This window comes from Physeter macrocephalus, chromosome 9 (assembly GCF_002837175.3).
Source record: "Physeter macrocephalus isolate SW-GA chromosome 9, ASM283717v5, whole genome shotgun sequence".
NCBI lineage: Eukaryota > Metazoa > Chordata > Mammalia > Artiodactyla > Physeteridae > Physeter > Physeter macrocephalus.
In genome coordinates, this window is record NC_041222.1 from 5407048 (window position 1) to 5426192 (window position 19145).

At 42.9% G+C, this 19145-nt stretch overlaps 1 protein-coding gene across 1 annotated transcript in view; it reads left to right on the forward strand.

Annotated features, from left to right (window-relative positions):
• Positions 1–19145, forward strand: part of CDK5RAP2 (CDK5 regulatory subunit associated protein 2) — a 197073-nt gene that overhangs the window by 9822 nt on the left and 168106 nt on the right. Inside the window, exons 2-3 of the mRNA XM_028493591.2 lie at positions 599–666; positions 3505–3572. Coding sequence (XP_028349392.1) covers positions 599–666; positions 3505–3572 — 136 coding nt within the window. The remainder of the gene's footprint in view (positions 1–598; positions 667–3504; positions 3573–19145) is intronic.

Consider the following 19145-nt stretch of genomic DNA (forward strand, 5'->3'; position numbering starts at 1 on the left):
GCTCCGCGGCACGTGGGATCTTCCCGGACCGGGGCACGAACCCGCGTCCCCTGCATCGGCAGGCGGACTCTCAACCCCTGCGCCACCAGGGAAGCCCTGTTTGATATTCTTAAAGCATCCGAATTGGTGCCTGATTCTTGGAAGCTTAATTTTTGGTTGTGATAGGCATATTAATAATGATAATAATAGTAATGAGAAAAACAACGCTAGATGCCATTTAGCGAGCACTTACTGTGTGCTGAGTGTTTATATATTGATACATTAACTCATTTAATCTTTACAGGTAGAGGGTGGTATCCCCATGTAACGAATTAGCAAAGTAAGACTCAGGAACATCAGTAGCTTATATTTGGCGTGGTGCCTCTGCACCTAGCCCATCTATGGCCCACAGAACCCTTGACGTGTGAATGAATGACTGACCTTACGCAGCTGTTAAGTGTTAGAGCCAGACCTCCGCCCCAAAGCCTGAGTTCTTAACCTCTGCACTGCATGCCTCGCAGGTAGCTGGCTGGCTGTGACCTGATGACGGACAGTCCGTCATGATAGTCTCTGCTGTTCAAACACTGACTCTTCTTTTATCACATGTGTTCTCTCCTAGTGGCCTTGTTCCCAATTTACCAGATGACCTGGATGGCATCAGCCCCATTGCTGGTTTGGGAAATGGTGGTAAGTACACAAAGTAAGAACAAGGGAAGTAGACGCTAGGCCACGAGGGCCTTCAGGCCTTGAGCCTGGGCCTGAGCTTTGATGATTCCAGGGCCCAGAGCTAGCCTGGCATGGCTTGGTGCTCCCAGGAGGTACACAGTATTTTGTATACATATTGACCTGCTACTTAGTCCTTTCATAAACACTGGACTAGAGGAATTGATGTCCTTTGGGCCATATTTCATGAGTTTCATTTCTTGCTACCACGCTTATAGGGGTTCAGCCAGTGTTTGCTGAACTGAATGACCAGTGGAGGCTGGATGTTGAATTGGTGACTCGGTCAGATTCGGAGGATCTATTGGTCCCTGCTACCGAGTGGCTGGAGGCCCCTGAGGGCTGCTGTCCAAACTTCCGTGTGCGAAGGCCTTCCTGGCAGGCTGCTGGATTCCAGTTGCCCGCTGAGGCCCAGCATTCCTACACGGGCCTGCCCTTTGGAGACAAATAGTTGGTTAGACCACAGGAGACAGCGCTGAGGAAATAAGCAGTCTGCTGTGTTGAAGCTGGATGATGAGGAGGCTTTCTGTTTTGCAGTTTGGGTTTTGCTAAGCGTTCTTCGTAATTATTGTTTCTGAAAAAAGTGGATGCTATCATAAGTATCTGTGGGAAGTGCTAATAATTTGCCACGTTGAAATATCTTAGAGGTATTTTGACTTGTTTCCCCCCCCCTCTCCAAAATGATGAGATTATGTGCAAAAGGAAGAAGGTTTTAGAGCAGACAGTGATGTAAGTTTCACAAGGTTTATTTCTGGAGAGTCTTTTAACTTACAGGCCACCCTCAGGTTTTCCTTTAGAACCTATTAACTTTTACTTTAAACATACAATCCAGCAGTTCTGGTTTCTCTTTTTCCTGCCCAGACAGTTAGGAGCAGAAAATTGATAGGCCTCCTCCTTAATTCAGCCCATATTATACATCTGCTTCATGCCAGGCTCTGGGCTCAGTGCTGGGATTCCGATCAAGCCTACAAGGCAGACAGCTAAAGAATTATCAGGATAGATCACACAGTCAGTGTAACGAGCGAAGAAGTGAAAGGAGCTGTGAGAGGGGATGAGAAGGAGATTTACCCTCAGATGAAGGAGGTGGGGTGGGCCGGAGTTTCCCAAGAAGCTGAACTGGAGCCAAGACTTGAAGAATGAGGGGGACTTAGGTGGGGACACAGACGCAAGTGACAGAGCACAGCCCGTGTCAGAAACAGGAAGGCAACCTGTGTGCCCTCGGTCTGGCGCACGGGGCTCTGCACAGTCCCCCGCTGCCCGGCTCCTGAGCCGCTTGTCTGCTGAATGCTGAGCGCCACGCCCGCTCCCTCCTCTGGGCCTTTGCCCTCATCTGCCTGCTGCCTGCCTGAGTCTTTATGACTCGGCTCAAGCCCACCGCCTCCTTGGCTCTCGCTAGGCTGCTTTAGGTGTGCTTTCCTCTCTGAACCGTATGTATTTCACTGCATTGCGTTTCATCTGTTCCCGTTGGCTACTTAACAAGTACCCGGAATCAGACCCCTTCTCACCCTCCCTCTCTGGTCCCAAGTCCCTTAACGCTGCTCCCGAGCTCAGAGTCCTCGGCGTCCTGAGAGGGGCCCGTGAGGCCATGCACAGCCCGTCCGCCGGCACCTGGCTCACCCACATATGCCCCTTTATTGCTCTCGCGTCCATCGGCCTCTTGGCGGGTCCTCAGATCCACTGGGCATCTCCCACCCCAGGCCTGTCCCCTGTGCCTTCTCCAGGTGTGCCCAGAGGTCACCTCCGCAGTGAGCCCTTCCTCAGTTTAACCACCTTATTCGAAACTTCAGGTCCTCACCCCGCCCTTGCTATTGGTATTTCCTATCCCTGCCCACCGTATTTTTCTCCGTAGCATTGATCACCTTTGAACATACTCTGTAATTACCTATTGTTTTGTTTATTGTCTGTCTCCTGTTTCTAGACTGTCAGCTCCTCTGTTTGTTTTGTTTCTAGAAGGGTGCCAAGCAGAGAGTAGGCCGTCAGTGCCTTCTTGTGGGAAGAGTGAATTCATTCATTCACTCGGCACACATTTCCTCAGCACCTGAAAAGCAGTTGTGCAGCGTGGAACGGTTTGCTTACGTCTCCGTCTTGCCCACGGGATCGGGATCCTCTTGGGTGCAGGATCAGCGTCTCTCTCGCCGTTGCTTCCCCAGCACCTCGCGTGGCGCTTGGCGCACAGGAGGGGTGTAATAAATGTGTGTTGAAGTAAAGAAGCTGTGGAAAGATTTGGGTACTGGCAAAGTCTTGAATCACTCTGAAGCAGGATCTGGCAGTTTCTGACCCACTGCCTGCTTTTGAAAATAAACTTTGATTGGATCACAGCTTCTTTGTTTTTGAATTGTCCGTGGCTATTTTTGTGTTGAGTGGTCGTGACAGATTTGAGGCTTTGTGTGTGGCCTGCAAAGCCTAAAATATTTATTGTCTGGCATTTTAAGAAAAAGTTAGCCAACCCCTGCTGTCAAGTCAGTCAGATATGGTTTGTTTTAATTGCTGACATGTGAAGATGATATCCTGTTCAGCAAAATAATTTTATGACAAGCAGTAAGGAAGTACGTAGCGGGGCAGTTCTGCTTCGTTTGCCCCATGCATTCTTTGGGTTCATCTTCTGACATTTACATTGTTACACTGGGGCTAGTTCAAGTAATTCGTAAATATTTGAAATATAATGGCTTAGAGCTTTCTGTAGCCTCAAATCGCAAGACAGAATATATTGTGGAAGCTAGTCATTTTTGTTTTTCTTGGCTAACAGGGATGCTGGGCAGTTTGCATACCGTGACGTTTTCCTGTGTCTGTTTTACCTTTTTATAGTGCTTCCACATGTGTCGGAAGAAACGGTGTCTCCCACCAGGGCCCGGAACATGAAGGACTTTGAAAACGTAAGTGGAGATACCAAATTACCATCCCTCACAAATCACGTCTGCAGCCACTGTCCAGCCAGACCCAGGAGGGAGCTGTATTTCTTAAGAAGCATCCAAACTGGATAAGGCCAGGGTTAGGAGGAATGCCAGAGCTCGTGGGCGCTCTCTGGGCGACCCTCACATTCCTACACAGACGGCCCTTTGCACGCAGGCCAGTTACGGGTTCCAACAGGATCAGTGGTTTCCAGCCTTGGGGAGTTTGGTGTATTTCTGGTGTCCCAAATGAGAGGATGTCACCATGTAGCGCAGCTGAGAGGCACTAACATGTATTAAGGGCTTTCCTGTGATGTTATTTATGGTCCCCATTGAATCCTCGCTGTGACTGAGGTATTTTGTATCATCCCCATTTTACAGGTAAAGAATCTTAAGACTAGGGGAGACTCGCTTACGGTCACATCATATTTGAGTGACAGAGCTGGGGTTTGAATCCAGGTTTTTAATGACTCCAAAGCTGTTATTCTTTTTGCTGCACTGTGTGGCCTCCTTGCATTTTGCAGGCTGCATCTTTGTTGCTGTCGAATGAAACATGAGCGGCCTGTTCCCACTGCTGTGTGGTAATTGGCTAAGAGTGGATTGCTTAGTGATGGATTTGGCTTCAGTACTTACTGGCTTCCAGCATTGTGTGTTTCATTTGTTAGTGGGCGGGGTTTGTTGTCAAGTAACAGGAAAAGAAGGTTATTTTCCCAATTCCAGTTCTCGTTAACAAGTTACCTGCTCAACGCTCTCATTTGTCATGGGAAGATCTAGACTCTTCTTCATTTGTAACCAAATGAAATCCATACTATGCAAGGCACGGGAGATATTTATCAGAGAGAAGATGGAGGACACCGAGGGAAGGACATACCACCATCATGTTTCTCTCTCTCCAATTGTCTTTCCTGAACAGAGTGGTACTGTCTCTGGATTTAATTTAGAATACTCATTACTGCTAATAGTTATCTGCAAACCACCAGTGACCAATTGAAGAAATGACTTGTCAGATCTCTAATGGAAACAAGTAATTTCTGAGCTTTGAGTCGTTACAATTTCAACTGTACAACCTGATCTATGCTGTGGGGCCTGGGGCCTGAAACAGATGAGATTTGATTATTCCACATCGTATATAATTAAAATGTGCTCTACCATTAAATGGTTGTTCCTGTTTTATCATAAGAGTAATAATAGCTGCTGTTTATTGAGCTCTTGCTCTGAGCTGGGAACTTGAAGTGTTAAGCTCTTCATATATATTACTTTAATATTGAAGCAGCTCTGCAAGATACAGAGTTATTTAAGTTTTGAAGGGCACAGTTTTGATTTTTATTTCTAGATGGAAAAATTTAACAGAATCTTAGAATTTTGGCTTCACATTTTGTTGTCTGCCTTTTGAACTGGGAGAAATCTCTGAATTGAATCCAGCCCTCTTTATTATATGTAGGAGAAACAGAGGCTGAGGGATGCGACATGGCAAAGCTGTTTTCAGAGGCAGTCTGTGCTGCCTGAGGACCACGGCCTCTGGAGCCAGACTGCCTGCTCATCCACTTCTGCTGGGTGACCTTGTGCCAGTCACTTAACCTCTCTGTACTTTCTTTGTCTTTAAAATGGACATGTTACTAGTTCCTACTTCATAGGGCTGTTGTGTGGATTCATGAGTAAATATATGTGAAACACATATGCCTAGCACAGAGTTCATTCTGTGTGTTACCTATTTCTCCTTCTTACTGTTCTATTTACTGTTGTTATTTTTGTCTACTCTGCCATGTGATTCACGTTTCCCTTGCTCAGATGTGTTCTTGATGACCCAAATACTGATTTTCTTAAAGGCGAGGGAGAGCCTTCTCTGCCAGTATGTTTTAGGATTTATGTTTTTTCTTCATGACTGTGGTCCTTTGGCTGCTGTTAGGTTTTTTATGGCATTGATTTTTTTTTTTTTTTTGCGGTACACGGGCCTCTCACCGTTGCGGCCTCTCCCGTTGTGGAGCACAGGCTCCGCGGCCATGGCTCATGGGCCCAGCCGCTCCGCGGCATGTGGGATCTTCCCGGACCGGGGCACGAACCCGTGTCCCCCGCATCGGCAGGTGGACTCTCATCCACTGCGCCACCAGGGAAGCCCATTGATATTTTTTACTGTAGCATTTTCAAGAGCAAATTCTGCAGTTGAAATTGAAATGACCACACTGTTCTCAGTGTCTCGCTTTCAGGTCTTTATAAAACACTGAAAATTTTCATCTGGCCTGAGCTACTAAATGCATGATCTCTGTGTTGGGATGCTTATAGGAAATGCTCTTGGCATCTGATGCTAATTTTAAAGTCCACGTGCATATTAAAGAGTGGGCTAGAATACTTTTGATTTAAAGGAGAAACTCATGATTTCTTTTATTCTAGTCTTAGATGACAGATATCGGAACATCAGACTCTATTAGCAAGGGTCTAGCAAAATACGGGCCTCCTGGTTTTGCTTAGAGTTCATCCATTCATCAGTGAATATTTTCAAATACATGTCCTGTGCCAGGCTGTGCCAGGGGCTAGGGAATTGGCAGTAAATTAAGACCCTGTAAGTCTCCCTGTCAAGAGGCTCGCGGTCTAGTTAGGGAGATGGATAGGAAAATAGTGCAGTGATAGGGGTTAAGTACAGGGTGCTCTGGGGCACAGCGCAGGGGCCCCGAACCTGGCCTAGGGGACTTCGGGCAGCCGCCCTGGAGGAGGGTCATCAGAACAAGTAGGGATGAGGGTTAGCCAAGGTGAGAGGACTGGGAGCGCACCCCAGGCACAAGGACTCACATGTGACGACGTGGACGGAGGCATAACAGCGCGTGAGGAGGTTGGGAATCTAAGTTCCCTTTGGTTGGAAGGAGGCGGTGGGATGGAGGGCCTGAGAGCAGTGAGGCCATTGAAGCAGGCAGGGGTCAGATTCTGCAGGCTCCTGTATGTTACACTGCTGCTTTTTAGTTTCGTCCTGAAGATGAAGGGGAGCCAGTGGTGGATTTTAATCTGGGGAAGGAAGTAACCGCAATCATGCTTCAGAAGATAAGCCAGGCTGGTGACCACATGGATGGAGGAGGGAGCGAGGCTGGTGGCGCTGTGATGGTTGAAAGACTGCAGTGAGTGGTGGCGGGGAGGGACGATGCCTGAGCCAAGGGGCGGGGTCCGGAGGTGTTGGGAAGAGAGTCTGCCGGCATAGTCAGCTCACCCAGGCCCTGCATCTGACACACGGGGACTCAAGCCCACAGAGGTAGAGGGACTTCTCTGGGCTCTGACCCCAGGCCTCTGGCACAGGCGGTCTTTCTGTTACACTCTCAGTCCTCTTCTGACCTGTAAAAGCCACACGCCTTCTTGTGGGTCTTTAAACTGGTGATCCATTGTCTAGTGCCCTCATCAGCGGAGGTGTAATCACCTGCACGGCAGGCCCTGTGGCAGGAGGTTGGCAAAGTAGTTATCAGTTTGGTCTTCAGCGGAGCCTGTCTTGTTGGTCCTTTCTAGTTGGTCATATAGTGGGGAGCTCCCCGGACCAGAGGAGGCTTGGCTGAGATGTGTTTTGTAATGGACTGTGCTTATCTGGTGTGATCTGTTTCAGAGACTACAGTTTCTCTCTCTCTGTCTCTCTCTCCCTTTGTTTCTTTCAAAATGTTTTGAGTGAGTGGGGAGACCCAGAATCTGGTTCAGCGTGTCCAGTCCGGGTAGCTATCTTTATCCGTATGTAGAAGTGTTTAATTCTGGCTTTTACTGTGACAGAGAGTGATACGTGTAGCTTTCCCCCTCTGTTGATACAAGTGGCTAGTATTATTTAATGACTGTCTTAAGTTCATAAAGACTTGTTTTCAAAGGGATGATTGAACCATAATTTACGTAATCTCTTCCTGTGCGATGTTCAGATTGTTTCTAATTCTTCACTATTATAAACAAAGCTGCGGTGGATATCCTGGTGCATGTGTCTTTGTACAGTTATGTGGTTATTTCCTTAGGATAGACTCTGCTGCTCTTGTTTCAGATCCACCTGCCCTGAGGTGCTGGTGTTCTTGTATCAAGGCCCTTACTCCTTTTTGTTGAAAAGTCTTGGTCTGAGCTGAGGCAGTTGGTCAAGTTTAATGTTTTATCTGTGGTATGGCCAGGAGGTTTGCATCTTCAGATTTGCTCTGTAACCTCCATGTGGTGAGTTACTTCCTCCCAGAGAATAGCCCCCCTCACTCTCCAGCCCCGCCCGGTCTGCACGGCCCTTGAAGCTTCAGAAGCACGGTGGTACGAGGACACGACACGTACTTGGAAATGACCAGAATTGGGTTTTAGGTCTTGGCCCTGTCACTAACTGACCTGGGGGCTGATACGGTCTTTCATTCAGAATTGTCATGAGGGTTATATGAGTTCTGGTGTGGAAAGCACCTAGCGTGATGCCTGGCACACAGTGGGTACTCGGTGCCTGCTGGTGTCCCCTCTGATCTGAGGATTCTGTTACAGCCAGCTCCCTCGGTTCTGCCCCATCAGTTGTCAGTTTCGGCTGATCCTTCTGTGATGTTTCTTTGACTTTGGAATGAAATCCCTAACTTCTTGCCACGGTCCCTGACACCCTGCCCTGTGTCATCGGCGGTACACTTTGTGCTCCAGCACGCAGGCTGCTCTCAGCCACGCAGTTGGGCCTTCACACGTGCTCGCCCTCTGCTGGGACCGCCCTTTCTCCTCCTCCCGAGTAGCAGGCCCCTTGACCTTCATGTCTCAGCCTTAATGTGACCTTGTTAGAGAGGCCGTCCCTAACTCCCTTCCCCAGCTCACTAGGGACCCAGCAAGCCCTCGGTACCCACTCTTTTCCACCATGAGTCTTATGACTGTTTGTAATTGTGTATTTTATTGGTGTGGTTGCTTAACATGTGTCTCCTCTACTTCGTAGAGGAGCACTCTACTAGTGCTCAGCACCCAACTGAACAAGATGGTAGTCACTTAATAAATTCTTGTTGATAAGATGAATGTGTGACCTTGGATAAGATACTAAAGCTGTAAATTTTGGTTGCCTTATCTGTGAAGTGGGAAAAGTAATATTTAACTGCTAGGGCCATGGTGAGGATGAAGTAACATACGCCAGGAGAGTGCCTGGTATCCCGGGTCTTAAGCAGATGCGGGGGCTGCTACGTTCTTGTGAATCAAGTGGCTGGAGCAGTGTAGCAGGTGGAGGCAGCACGCAGACGCCCCAGTCTTAGGAGAGCAGGCAGTGATGAGGGCAAGGGGAGGCTGAGAAGGAGAACAGGGTCGCCTTTAGCACCAGGCAGGGGAGCAAGAATCACGTGGGGTGCAGCCCGTTGGACGTGGTTGAGGCCAAGTCTGGAGCTGACAGAGTGGGTGTCGCCGCCACCCTGGGGTGCCGGCTCTGCAGGAGATGGGGCCTGTCAGTGCCAGGGGCCTTGGGAATCAAGTTGGGCTTCTGGCTGTGGGATGTCTGTGCTCCGTGCAGAGGGTCACTTGTGTGGTAGCATGGCCTCCTGCATGCCGGATCGAATGCTCTGAGTTCTCGGACCTCTGCACGTCCCAGCCATGCCCTCCAAAGACCTGGCCAGATGGCGGGCTGGGCAGTGTAAATTTTTACAATCTTTTTTTTTCATGAAGCAAAACTCAACTTTTATTTGTAACTTTTTACAAGTAACAAGTTAAAAGATTTGTGGAAATGATCCAAAGTGATGAATTTTGTCTATAAATGTGATCCAAAAAAATGATGTTGCAATTCTATTGCTGTTTTCTAAAATAACATAATGCTCAAAATCCACTATTTTAATATTATTTTTATGTGAACGCTTTTTTCTCTTTTGTAATTTTAAGCAAGCTGCTGTAGGTTTTAAAAATTTCAAACAGTGACATACAACCTAAGCATTACACAATAACAGGAAATCTTTACAATCTTTTTGAAGGCCATTTGAAAAGAGATTTTGATGGTCATACAAATAATATTACTCTTGAGCCCGATAATCCATTTCGGGGAAATTTGTCCTGAGGAGACAACCCAGTGGAAGGAAAAAAGCTCTGGGCAGGATGGTGTTTGTTGCCACATTGTATGTAATTGGGAAAAATTGGGAACAAGGGAATTACATTTTACGTTTGTTATCTCTTTGGCTTATTGCAACAAGCTTGTGATGAAGGTATTTCACAGGTGAGGAAGTGGAGGTTGGAGAGATTAAATGACTTGCCCATGAGTTTAGCGTGATTGAGAGACAAAAAGAAGGCAAAATTGGGACTTCCTTGGTGGTCCAGTGGTTAAGACTCCGCGCTCCCAATGCAGGGGCCCAGGTTCGATCCCTGATCAGGAAACTAGATCCCACATGCCCCCCACTAAGACCCGGTGCAGCTAAATAAATAAATAAATAAAATAAAACATTGAAAAAAAGAAGGCAAAATTCAAACCTGGTCTTTCTGGTTGTAAAGCCTGTAGGCTTTCTCCTAGAGCACACTGGATCCATAAGTGCTCAGTAGAGAAAGGGTTAAGTAATTGACTGTGAATCCATTCAGTGGAATTTAGTGCAGTCATTTTTAAGTGATAATTATGTGAATTATGCAGCAACATGAAAATATTTAAGATGCGTTAGGGGAAAGCAATGGATTATACAAATTCACTTATGTTATAATTTTACAAAAAAATGTGTATTCATGAGCAAAGGCTGAAAAGAACATAAATAGAGTTGATTTCGTAAGATAGTTGTATTCCAAGTGTTATTTGGGATTCAGTTTTAAAATTCTGTTATTGCTACAGTATTGTTTGTTAATAAATAGATGTTTGCCTAGTAACAGTTTTCTGGATGATTTGAGGATACCGGGAGAGTACTGGAATCAGAAACTAATTCCAAAGTGTCTTCCTCATTGTACTAACCTCACTTAGTTGCTGCTGGCAGAATTGCCTTACTTGCGGTATTGTTTACCGGAGATGAACTCTGGGCAGCAAGATTTCATGGTTTTTGTGTTGTCTAGGTGAATGGTCTAACAGTTTTTGGAATTTCAAAGAGGGTAAAAAATTGACAGTGGCCCGAAGATCTGCGTATTGAGGGCTTGAGTGAGAAATGGATTCCTTTTGAAAGCTATCCTGTGTTTTCTGCTTGCTCCGTGCCAGGCTCTGCCAGGTACTTTAGCTCATTTAGCTGTCACAACACGCCTGTGAGGTAATTGATTTTTAGCCTCATTTTATAGATGAGCCAACAGTGACTCAAAGGTGTTAAGTAGTTTTCCCAAGGTTACGCGGCTTACAAGTGACAGCATTGGGAGTTTATTCGTTTCCTAGTCTGCTGACCCCAGGGCCCTTGCTCTTATTCCTTGTGCCTTGAATTGAAAGGTGATCTGGTGGGTGAGCTTCAGCTTTGGAGGCCCAGGCTCTTGCAAGCCATTGAAACTGACTGCCAGAGTTAGGCACCTTGCTGAGAGTTCAGTTGGTTGGAGTTGCCCTGATTCTTTTTTATGTTGTTGGCTTTTGTTTTTCTTCCCTTTTTGATGTGCTGTAGGCCAGGAAGGCCTTTGATAGGGGGTGGGGTTGGGAGTGGGAATGGGAGGAAGCCATAATGACCAGCTAGTAGCTCCTTCAGGGTCTGTCCCGCTGCTGAGCTGCGGCTGCTCCAGCTTCTGAAAGCTCCACCCCATGATCAAGTTGGGATGGTTCCCATTTCAGATGTTGCAGCTCCACAGTCACACTTGAGTTGCAGGGGCTGGAATGTGGCAGGTACAGCCTTGTGTTAGCTTACTTTTTTTTATTAAAGTACTATTTTTATTTTTAAAATTTATTATTTTATTTATTTATTTATTTTTGGCTGTGTTGGGTCTTCGTTGCTGCACGCGGGCTTTCTCTAGTTGCGGGGAGCGGGGGCTCCTCTTCGTTGTGGTGCACAGGCTTCTCCTTGCTGTGGCTTCTCTAGTTGCGGAGCATGGGCTCTAGGTGCGCGGGCTTCAGTAGTTGTGCCACGCGGGCTCAGTAGTTGTGGCGCACGGGCTCCTCTTCGTTGTGGTGCACAGGCTTCTCCTTGCTGTGGCTTCTCTAGTTGCGGAGCATGGGCTCTAGGTGCGCGGGCTTCAGTAGTTGTGCCACGCGGGCTCAGTAGTCGTGGCGCACGGGCTTAGTTGCTCCGCGGCATGTGGGATCTTCCCGGACCAGGGCTCGTACCCCTGTCCCCTTCATTGGCAGGCAGATTCTTAACCACTGCGCCACCAGGGAAGTCCCTAGCTTACTTCTGAGCATTGAGTTTCTGTCATATTTGGTGGGTTTTATATTTTGAGGTATTTATTACTGCTGTATGGTAAGCTGTTTCCACTCAATTTTTTTTTTCATTTCTTGAACTTGTTTCAAATACAGATGAAAAGTACAAATGAAAAGAATATTAATGTTTTAAGTTCTTATGCTGTGCCAGGCACAATACTAAACATCCCAGTTAATTTCCTTTAATCCTTATAATAGCTCTCTGAAATAGGCATTATTATAATCCCATTTTTATAGATAAAGGAACTGAGGCACACAGAAAAATGAACTTGACTAAGGTCATACGGCTGGTGAGGTAGTCTGGACTGTATTCATTCATTAATTTATTCATTCATTCAACAAATGTTGAATGTCAACAAATTCAACAAATGTCTGCTGTTTTCCAGACACTGTGCTAAAACCTCAGGGGAAATAGCCCTGAGCAGATAGATAATAAGGTCCCTGCCCTCTAGAAGTGGATTATATTCATATGACAAGCATGATAGTAAATAACACACGTGTAAATAAATAGTATGAATACAGATTGTGACAGCCTCTAGCAAGAAAACAAGAGGTCTGTGTTAGAGAGTAATTTGGTGGAGGTGGTGGAGACAGGTCTGCTTTAGAGCAGGTGGCTAGGAAGGGCATCTCTGAGGTGCTGACATTTGAGCTGAGATGGAAAGGCTGAGACTGAGCCACCCCAGGAAGTGCTGCAGGAAGAGCTGTGCAGGCAGACAGGGTGGCTTATGTGAGGACCGGAAGGGAGGCCAGGGAGGCTGGAGCACTGCGGTGAGGGTGAGGGCTCTACCCGAGGCCGATAGCGGAGCCAGATCACACAACCCTGGGGCCACGGCAGGAAGCTTTATTCCAAGAGTGATAGAAAAAAAGCAGTGGAGTGATGTTAACCAGATTTGTCTGACTCTGAAGCCTGTGGGTCTCTCCTTGCATCACTTTGCCTTCAAGAAATTCTTAAATGTGTCCGTCCATCCGGCCATTGGGTATTTAGCGACCATCTCTTATGTTTTAGACTAGAATACACACAAAGATATGGTTCCCCATCTCTAAGAGATGGATTGGGTAGAAAGGCAAATAACCCAACTGGTACAATGCAGTGTGATAGTTGCCATGATAAAGAAATTAGAGGGTGTGTGGAAACATTTAGAAGGACCCCAGTACAACCTGATGGGGTAGTCAGAGAAAACTTCATGAGGGCAGTGGTATTAAGCAGAGAATGAGACTGGCATTGTTGCAGAAAAGATGGTGCCTGTATTTCATTGTATTCCTTTGGGCTTGTCTGGCATTTGCAGTGACCTTCTGAAGGCTTCTTTACCTTCCTCTCATTAAAAAAAAAAAACCAAAAACTTCTTTACCTATAAATAGTACAAATATTCTTTCAAGTGTTGCTAAGAATTCTAGCAGTGCCCACAATGTGGGCATTCTAAGCCCACTCCATAAATAATTTATTGGTAGCCGAGTAATAGAATAAGGTTTCTCTTTATAGGAAGCATCTGGCAGGGCAGACTTTTTTTGTTTGAATGAATGTTTTATGTGCTGTTTCCTTAAAACATTTAAAAGGAGGCTTTAATGAACCTACCAATTGTTTCTTGCGCTGTTCTTAGCCACAGAATTGAAACCTTAAGTGTTAACAAGGGGCCAGGGGCAGAAAGTTTGAAATATACTTAATGTAGAGTATGTTAATCACTTTCTTTTATCAGTCATAAAAGTATTAAAAAGTTTATTAGAAAGAGTATTATATACTATTACCAATTATTTTTTAAAATGCTGAAGAAAAATGCCAATGAACGTATGTTTGTGGTGATGTATTAGCATTCAAGTATGGCTATTAATATTTTGCTATATTTTATTTTACTTATTTTATTTATTTATTTATTTATTTTTTTGGTGGTATGCGGGCCTCCCTCTGTTGCGGCCTCTCCCGTTGCGGAGCACAGGCTCCGGACGCGCAGGCCCAGCGGCCAAGGCTCACGGGCCCAGCCGCTCCGCGGCACGTGGGATCCTCCCAGAGCGGGGCGCGAACCCGGTTCCCCTGCATCGGCAGGCGGACGCGCAACCACTGCGCCACCAGGGAAGCCCTATTTTACTTATTTTAAAATCAACTTTATTGAGATATAATTTACATGAAATAAAACTCACCAGTTTTAAGTGTTGGCTGAGTTTTGACATGTTATAGTCCCTTGTAACTTTTGTCATAGTAGAAAAAAATATATATTTTTAAAATTTTTTTGGTATATGTGTATACAGTTTTAGGCTCATGTAACTGTCAGCCACAATCAGAATGTTCCGTAATGCCAAAAAATGCCCATGTGTTGCCTCTTTGTGGTCAGACTGTTCACCCCAGACCTCTGGCAGCTAATCCTCTGTTCTTAGTCCCTATAATTTTGCTTTTTCCAGATATGATATAAATGGAAGCATACAGTATGTAATCTTTGAGGCTAGCTTCTCTTCCTCACCATAATATCTTTGAAATTCATTCATGTTGTCGTGTATCACAGTAGTTGAATATTTTTCCATCATATGGATGTACACTTCATTCATTCACCCTTTGAAGAACATTCAGGTTCTTTCCATGTTTTGGTGGTTATTAATAAAGCTACAGTAAACATTCCTGTATAAGTTTTTTGTGTGTGTGTGGGCATAGGTTTTTGTTTCTCTAGGGAAAATACCTAGGACTGGAATTGCTGAGTCATATGGTAAGCGTAGTTTTTTTTTTTGGTAAGAAACCACCAAACTGTCATCCAGAGTGATTGTGCCATTTTGCATTCCCATCAGCAGAGTATGAGAATTCCATCTGTTCCACATCTTTATCAGCATTTGGTATTGTCAATTAAAAATTTTTTTTTGTCATTCTAATAGCTGTGTAGTGGTATCTCATTGTAGTTTTAATTTGCTTTTTCCTAATGGCTGAAGATGTTAAAGATCTTTTCTTGTGCTTATTTGTCATCTGTGTATCTTCTCCTGTGAAGTTTCTTTTCAAATCTTTTGCCTGTTTTTTTTTTTTTTTTTTTAATTGAGTTGTTTTCTAACAATTACATCTTGGGAGTTATTTATGTATTCTAGATGCAGTTCCTGCCTTGGATTTGTGATTTGCAAATGTTTTCTCTCAGTGTGTAGCTTGTCTTTTCATTCTCTTAAGACTGTGCTTTCCAAAGCAAACGTTTTAGATTTTGATGAAGCTCAGTTTATTGATTTAAAAAAAGTTTTTTATGGATCCTGTTATAGCTAAGAACTCTGCCTCGCTGTAGGTCCCAAAGATTTTTGCCTGTGTGTTCTTCTGAAAGATACAATTTTACGTTTTACATTTAGATCTATGATCTAATTTGAGTTAATGCTTGTTTAAGGTATGATAGATCAGGGTTCATTTTTTTGTAAATAGATGTTTGAGTGTTCCAATGTCATGTGTTGAAAATGAAAACACTATCCTTTCTCCATTGAATTGTCTTTGCACCTTTGTCAAAAATCAATTGGCCATAGTTGTATGGGTCTATTTCTGTATTCTGTTTCATTAGATTCTTTTTCAAAATTGTTTTCACTCACCTAACTCTTCTAGTGTTCCAAATAAATTTCATAATCAGTATGTCTTTATCTATAAGAACTCTTGCAGGGATTTTGATTGGGATTGTGTTAAATCTGTAGATCAGTTTGGAGAGAACTGACAACTTTATTATATTGAGGTTTCCAATCCATGAATTTGGTAAGTAAGTCTCCTCACTTATTTGGGGTCTTGATTTCATCAGCATTTTGTGCTTTTAAGCGTATATAATGTCTTATTAGGTTTATACTTAAAAATTTCATTTTTTGGAGATATTGTAAATGGTATTTAAAAAATTTTCAGTTTCTGATTGTTCATTGCTAGTATATTGAACTGTGATTGATACCTGCAAGTTGACTTTGCTAAACTCACTTAATGAATTCTGGGAGCTGTTTTTGTAGATTCCTTGGGATTTTTTTATGTATGGTCATTATATGCAAATAAAGATGGTTTTATTTCTTCCTTTCTAATCTGGATGCCTTTTGTTTTCTTCCCTTGCCTTACTGCACTGTCTGGGACTTCAAATACATTGTTGAATAGGAACTGTGAGAACCGATATTCTTTCCTTATTCTTGATGTTAGGGGAATAGCATTCAGTTCTTCACCTTTAAGTAAATATGTTTTTTGTAGATGTGTGTGTTTTTTTGTAGACATCCTTTAGCAGATAAAGGAAGTTTCCTTTAATTCCTAGTTTGCTGAATTTTTATCCTGAGAGGCTGTTGAGTGTCAAATGCTTTTTCCTGCCTCTGTTGATGTGATCGTATGTATTTTTTCTTCTTTAGTCTTTTAGTTTGGTGGATTACATGGATTGACTTTGGAATATTGAAGTAATCTTACATTCCTGGGATAAATCCCACTCATGATGTGTTAATATGTTTTTCCAACTCATTAAAATTTAGCTGAGGATTTTGTGTCTATCATTCCTGAAGGATTTAGTCTGTAGTTTTCTTGTAATATTTTGGTCTGATTTTATGAGGGTAACGCTGCCCTAACAAAATGAAGTGGGAAAGTTCCCTCATATTCTGTTTTCTGGAAGAGATTGTGTAAAACTGGTAGAAATTTAAGTATTTGGTGGAAATTGCTACTGAAATCATCTTGAATTGGAATTTTCTTTTTTGGAAGGTTTTTTATTACAAATTTAAGTTTTTATATAGCTATAGGACTATTCAGTTTCTCTTATTTCTTCTTTGGTGAATTTTGATAATTTGTACCTTTGAAGGAATTGTGTTATTTCATCTAAGTTCTCCAATTTACATGCATAGATTTATAGGCATTATTTTTATATTATCCTTTTAATTACTGTGGGATCTGTAATGATAACGCCTCGTTCATTCTTTTTTTTTTTTTAACATCTTTATTGGAATATAATTGCTTTACAATGGTGTGTTAGTTTCTGCTTTATAACAAAGTGAATCAGCTATACATATACATATGTTCCCATATCTCTTCCCTCTTGCATCTCTCTGCCTCCCACCCTCCCTATCCCACCCTTCTAGGTGGTCACAAGGCACTGAGCTGATCTCCCTGTGTTATGCGGCTGCTTCCCACTAGCTATCTATTTTACGTTTGGTAGTGTATATATGTCCATGCACTCTCTCACTTTGTCACAGCTTACCCTTCCCCCTCCCCATATCCTCAAGTCCATTCTCTAGTAGGTCTGTGTCTTTATGCCTGTCTTACCCCTAGGTCCTTCATGACTTTTTTTTTTTTCTTAGATTCCGTATATATGTGTTAGCATACAGTGTTTGTTTTTCTCTTTCTGACTTACTTCACTCTGTATGACAGACTCTAGGTCCATCCACCTCGCTACAAATAACTCAATTTCGTTTCTTTTTACGGCTGATCTCTTTCATTCTTGATATTGGTAATTTATGTCTTCTCTTTTTGTTTTTTGTTTTTGCCAGTCTTGCTAGAGGTATCAGTTTCATTGATCATTTGAAAAGAGCTATCTTTTTTTTTTTAACATCTTTATTGGAGTATAATTGCTTTGCAGTGGTGTGTTAGTTTCTGCTTTATAACAAAATGAATCAGCTATACATATACATATATACCCATATCTCCTTTTTAAATTGATTTTTCTCTATTGTTTTTCTCTTTTCCATTTCATTGATTTCTGCTCTTATGTTTATTATATCCTTCATTCTTTTTGCTTTGGATTTATTTTGCTCTCTTCGTGGTTTCTTAAAATAGAAGCTTAGATTATTGATTTGAGATATTTCTTCCTTTTAAAAAAATTTTTATTGGAGTATAGTTGATTTACAATGTTGGGTTAGTTTCCGCTGTACAGCAAAGTGAATCAGTTATACATATACATATATCCACTCTTTTAGATTCTTTTCCCATATAGGAATACAGAGTATTGAGTAGAGTTCCCTGTGCTATACAGTAGGTCCTTATTAGTTATCTACTTTATATATAATAGGTATATATTTCTTCCTTTCCAAAGCATTTAATAATATAAATTTCCCTCTAAATATTACTCTAACTGCATCCTGTAAATTTTGATTTATTTTCATTTTCATTTATTCAGAATATCTTTTGATTTTTCTCTTTTACCCAAGGATTGTTTAGAAATGTGCTATTTAATTTCTAAGTACTTGGGAATTTTCCAGTTTTCTTTCTGTTATTGATTTCTAGTTTATGTCCGTTATGGTCAGGGAATATAGTTTGATTTTAGTTCTTTTAAATTTGTTAAGGTTTGTTTTATGAGCCAGGATATCTTGGGAACTGTTCCATGTTCACTTGAGTTGTTGGGTAGAGTATTTTTATAAATTTATTTATTTTTGGCTGCGTTGGGTCTCTGTTGCTGCGCACGGGCTCTCTCTAGTTGCGGCGAGCGGGGGCTACTCTTCGTTGTGGTGCGCGGGCTTCTCATTGCGGTGGCTTCTCTTGTTGCGGAGCACGGGCTCTAAGCGCGCGGGCTTCAGTAGTTGTGGCACATGGGCTCAGTAGCTGTGGCTCATGCGCTCTGGAGCACAGGCTCAGTAGTTGTGGTGCACGGGCTTAGTTGCTCTGCAGCATGTGGGATCTTCCTGGACCAGGGCTCGAACCTGTGTCCCCTGCCTTGGCAGGTGGATTCTTAACCACTGAGCCACCAGGGGAATCCCTGGAGTATTTTATAAGTGTAAATTAGATCTAGTTGGTTGATAGTGTTGCTCAGCATTTTTATATTTTGTTTATTTTTTTGGTCTACTTTTTCTTTGAGAGAGGAGTATTGATGTCTCAAACAATAATTGTGGATTTGTTCATTACTCCTTTCAATTCTATCAGTTTTTGCTTCATGAATTTGAGGCTGTAATGTTAGGTACATACACAATTAGGATTGTTATTTTTCATTATTATGTAATTTCCCTTTTATGCCTGAATACTTTTCTCAGATATGAATAACCATTCCAGCTTTCTTTTAGTGTTTGCATGGTACATCTTTTTCTAACTTTTATTTTTAATCTACCTCTATCATTATATTTGAAGTGGATTTCTTGTATACAGTTTTGGGTTTTTTATCCATTCTCATAATCTCTGTATTTTAATTGTTGTGTATATCATTTACATTTAACATATATCAATGCATTTTAATTTAGGCCCACCATTTTCTTACTTGTTTTCTGTTGTTTCTTCTGTTTTTGATTCTTCTCTTTCCCCTTTTAAATCTTCTTTTGGATTATTTGATTTATTTTACTGTTTCATCTAAATTTATCTATTGAGTTTTTGAACATATCTCTTTGTATAGTTTATTTAATTTATTTAATTTTTTTTGTTTTTTGTGGTTCGCGGGCCTCTCACTGTTGTGGCCTCTCCCGTTGCGGAGCACAGGCTC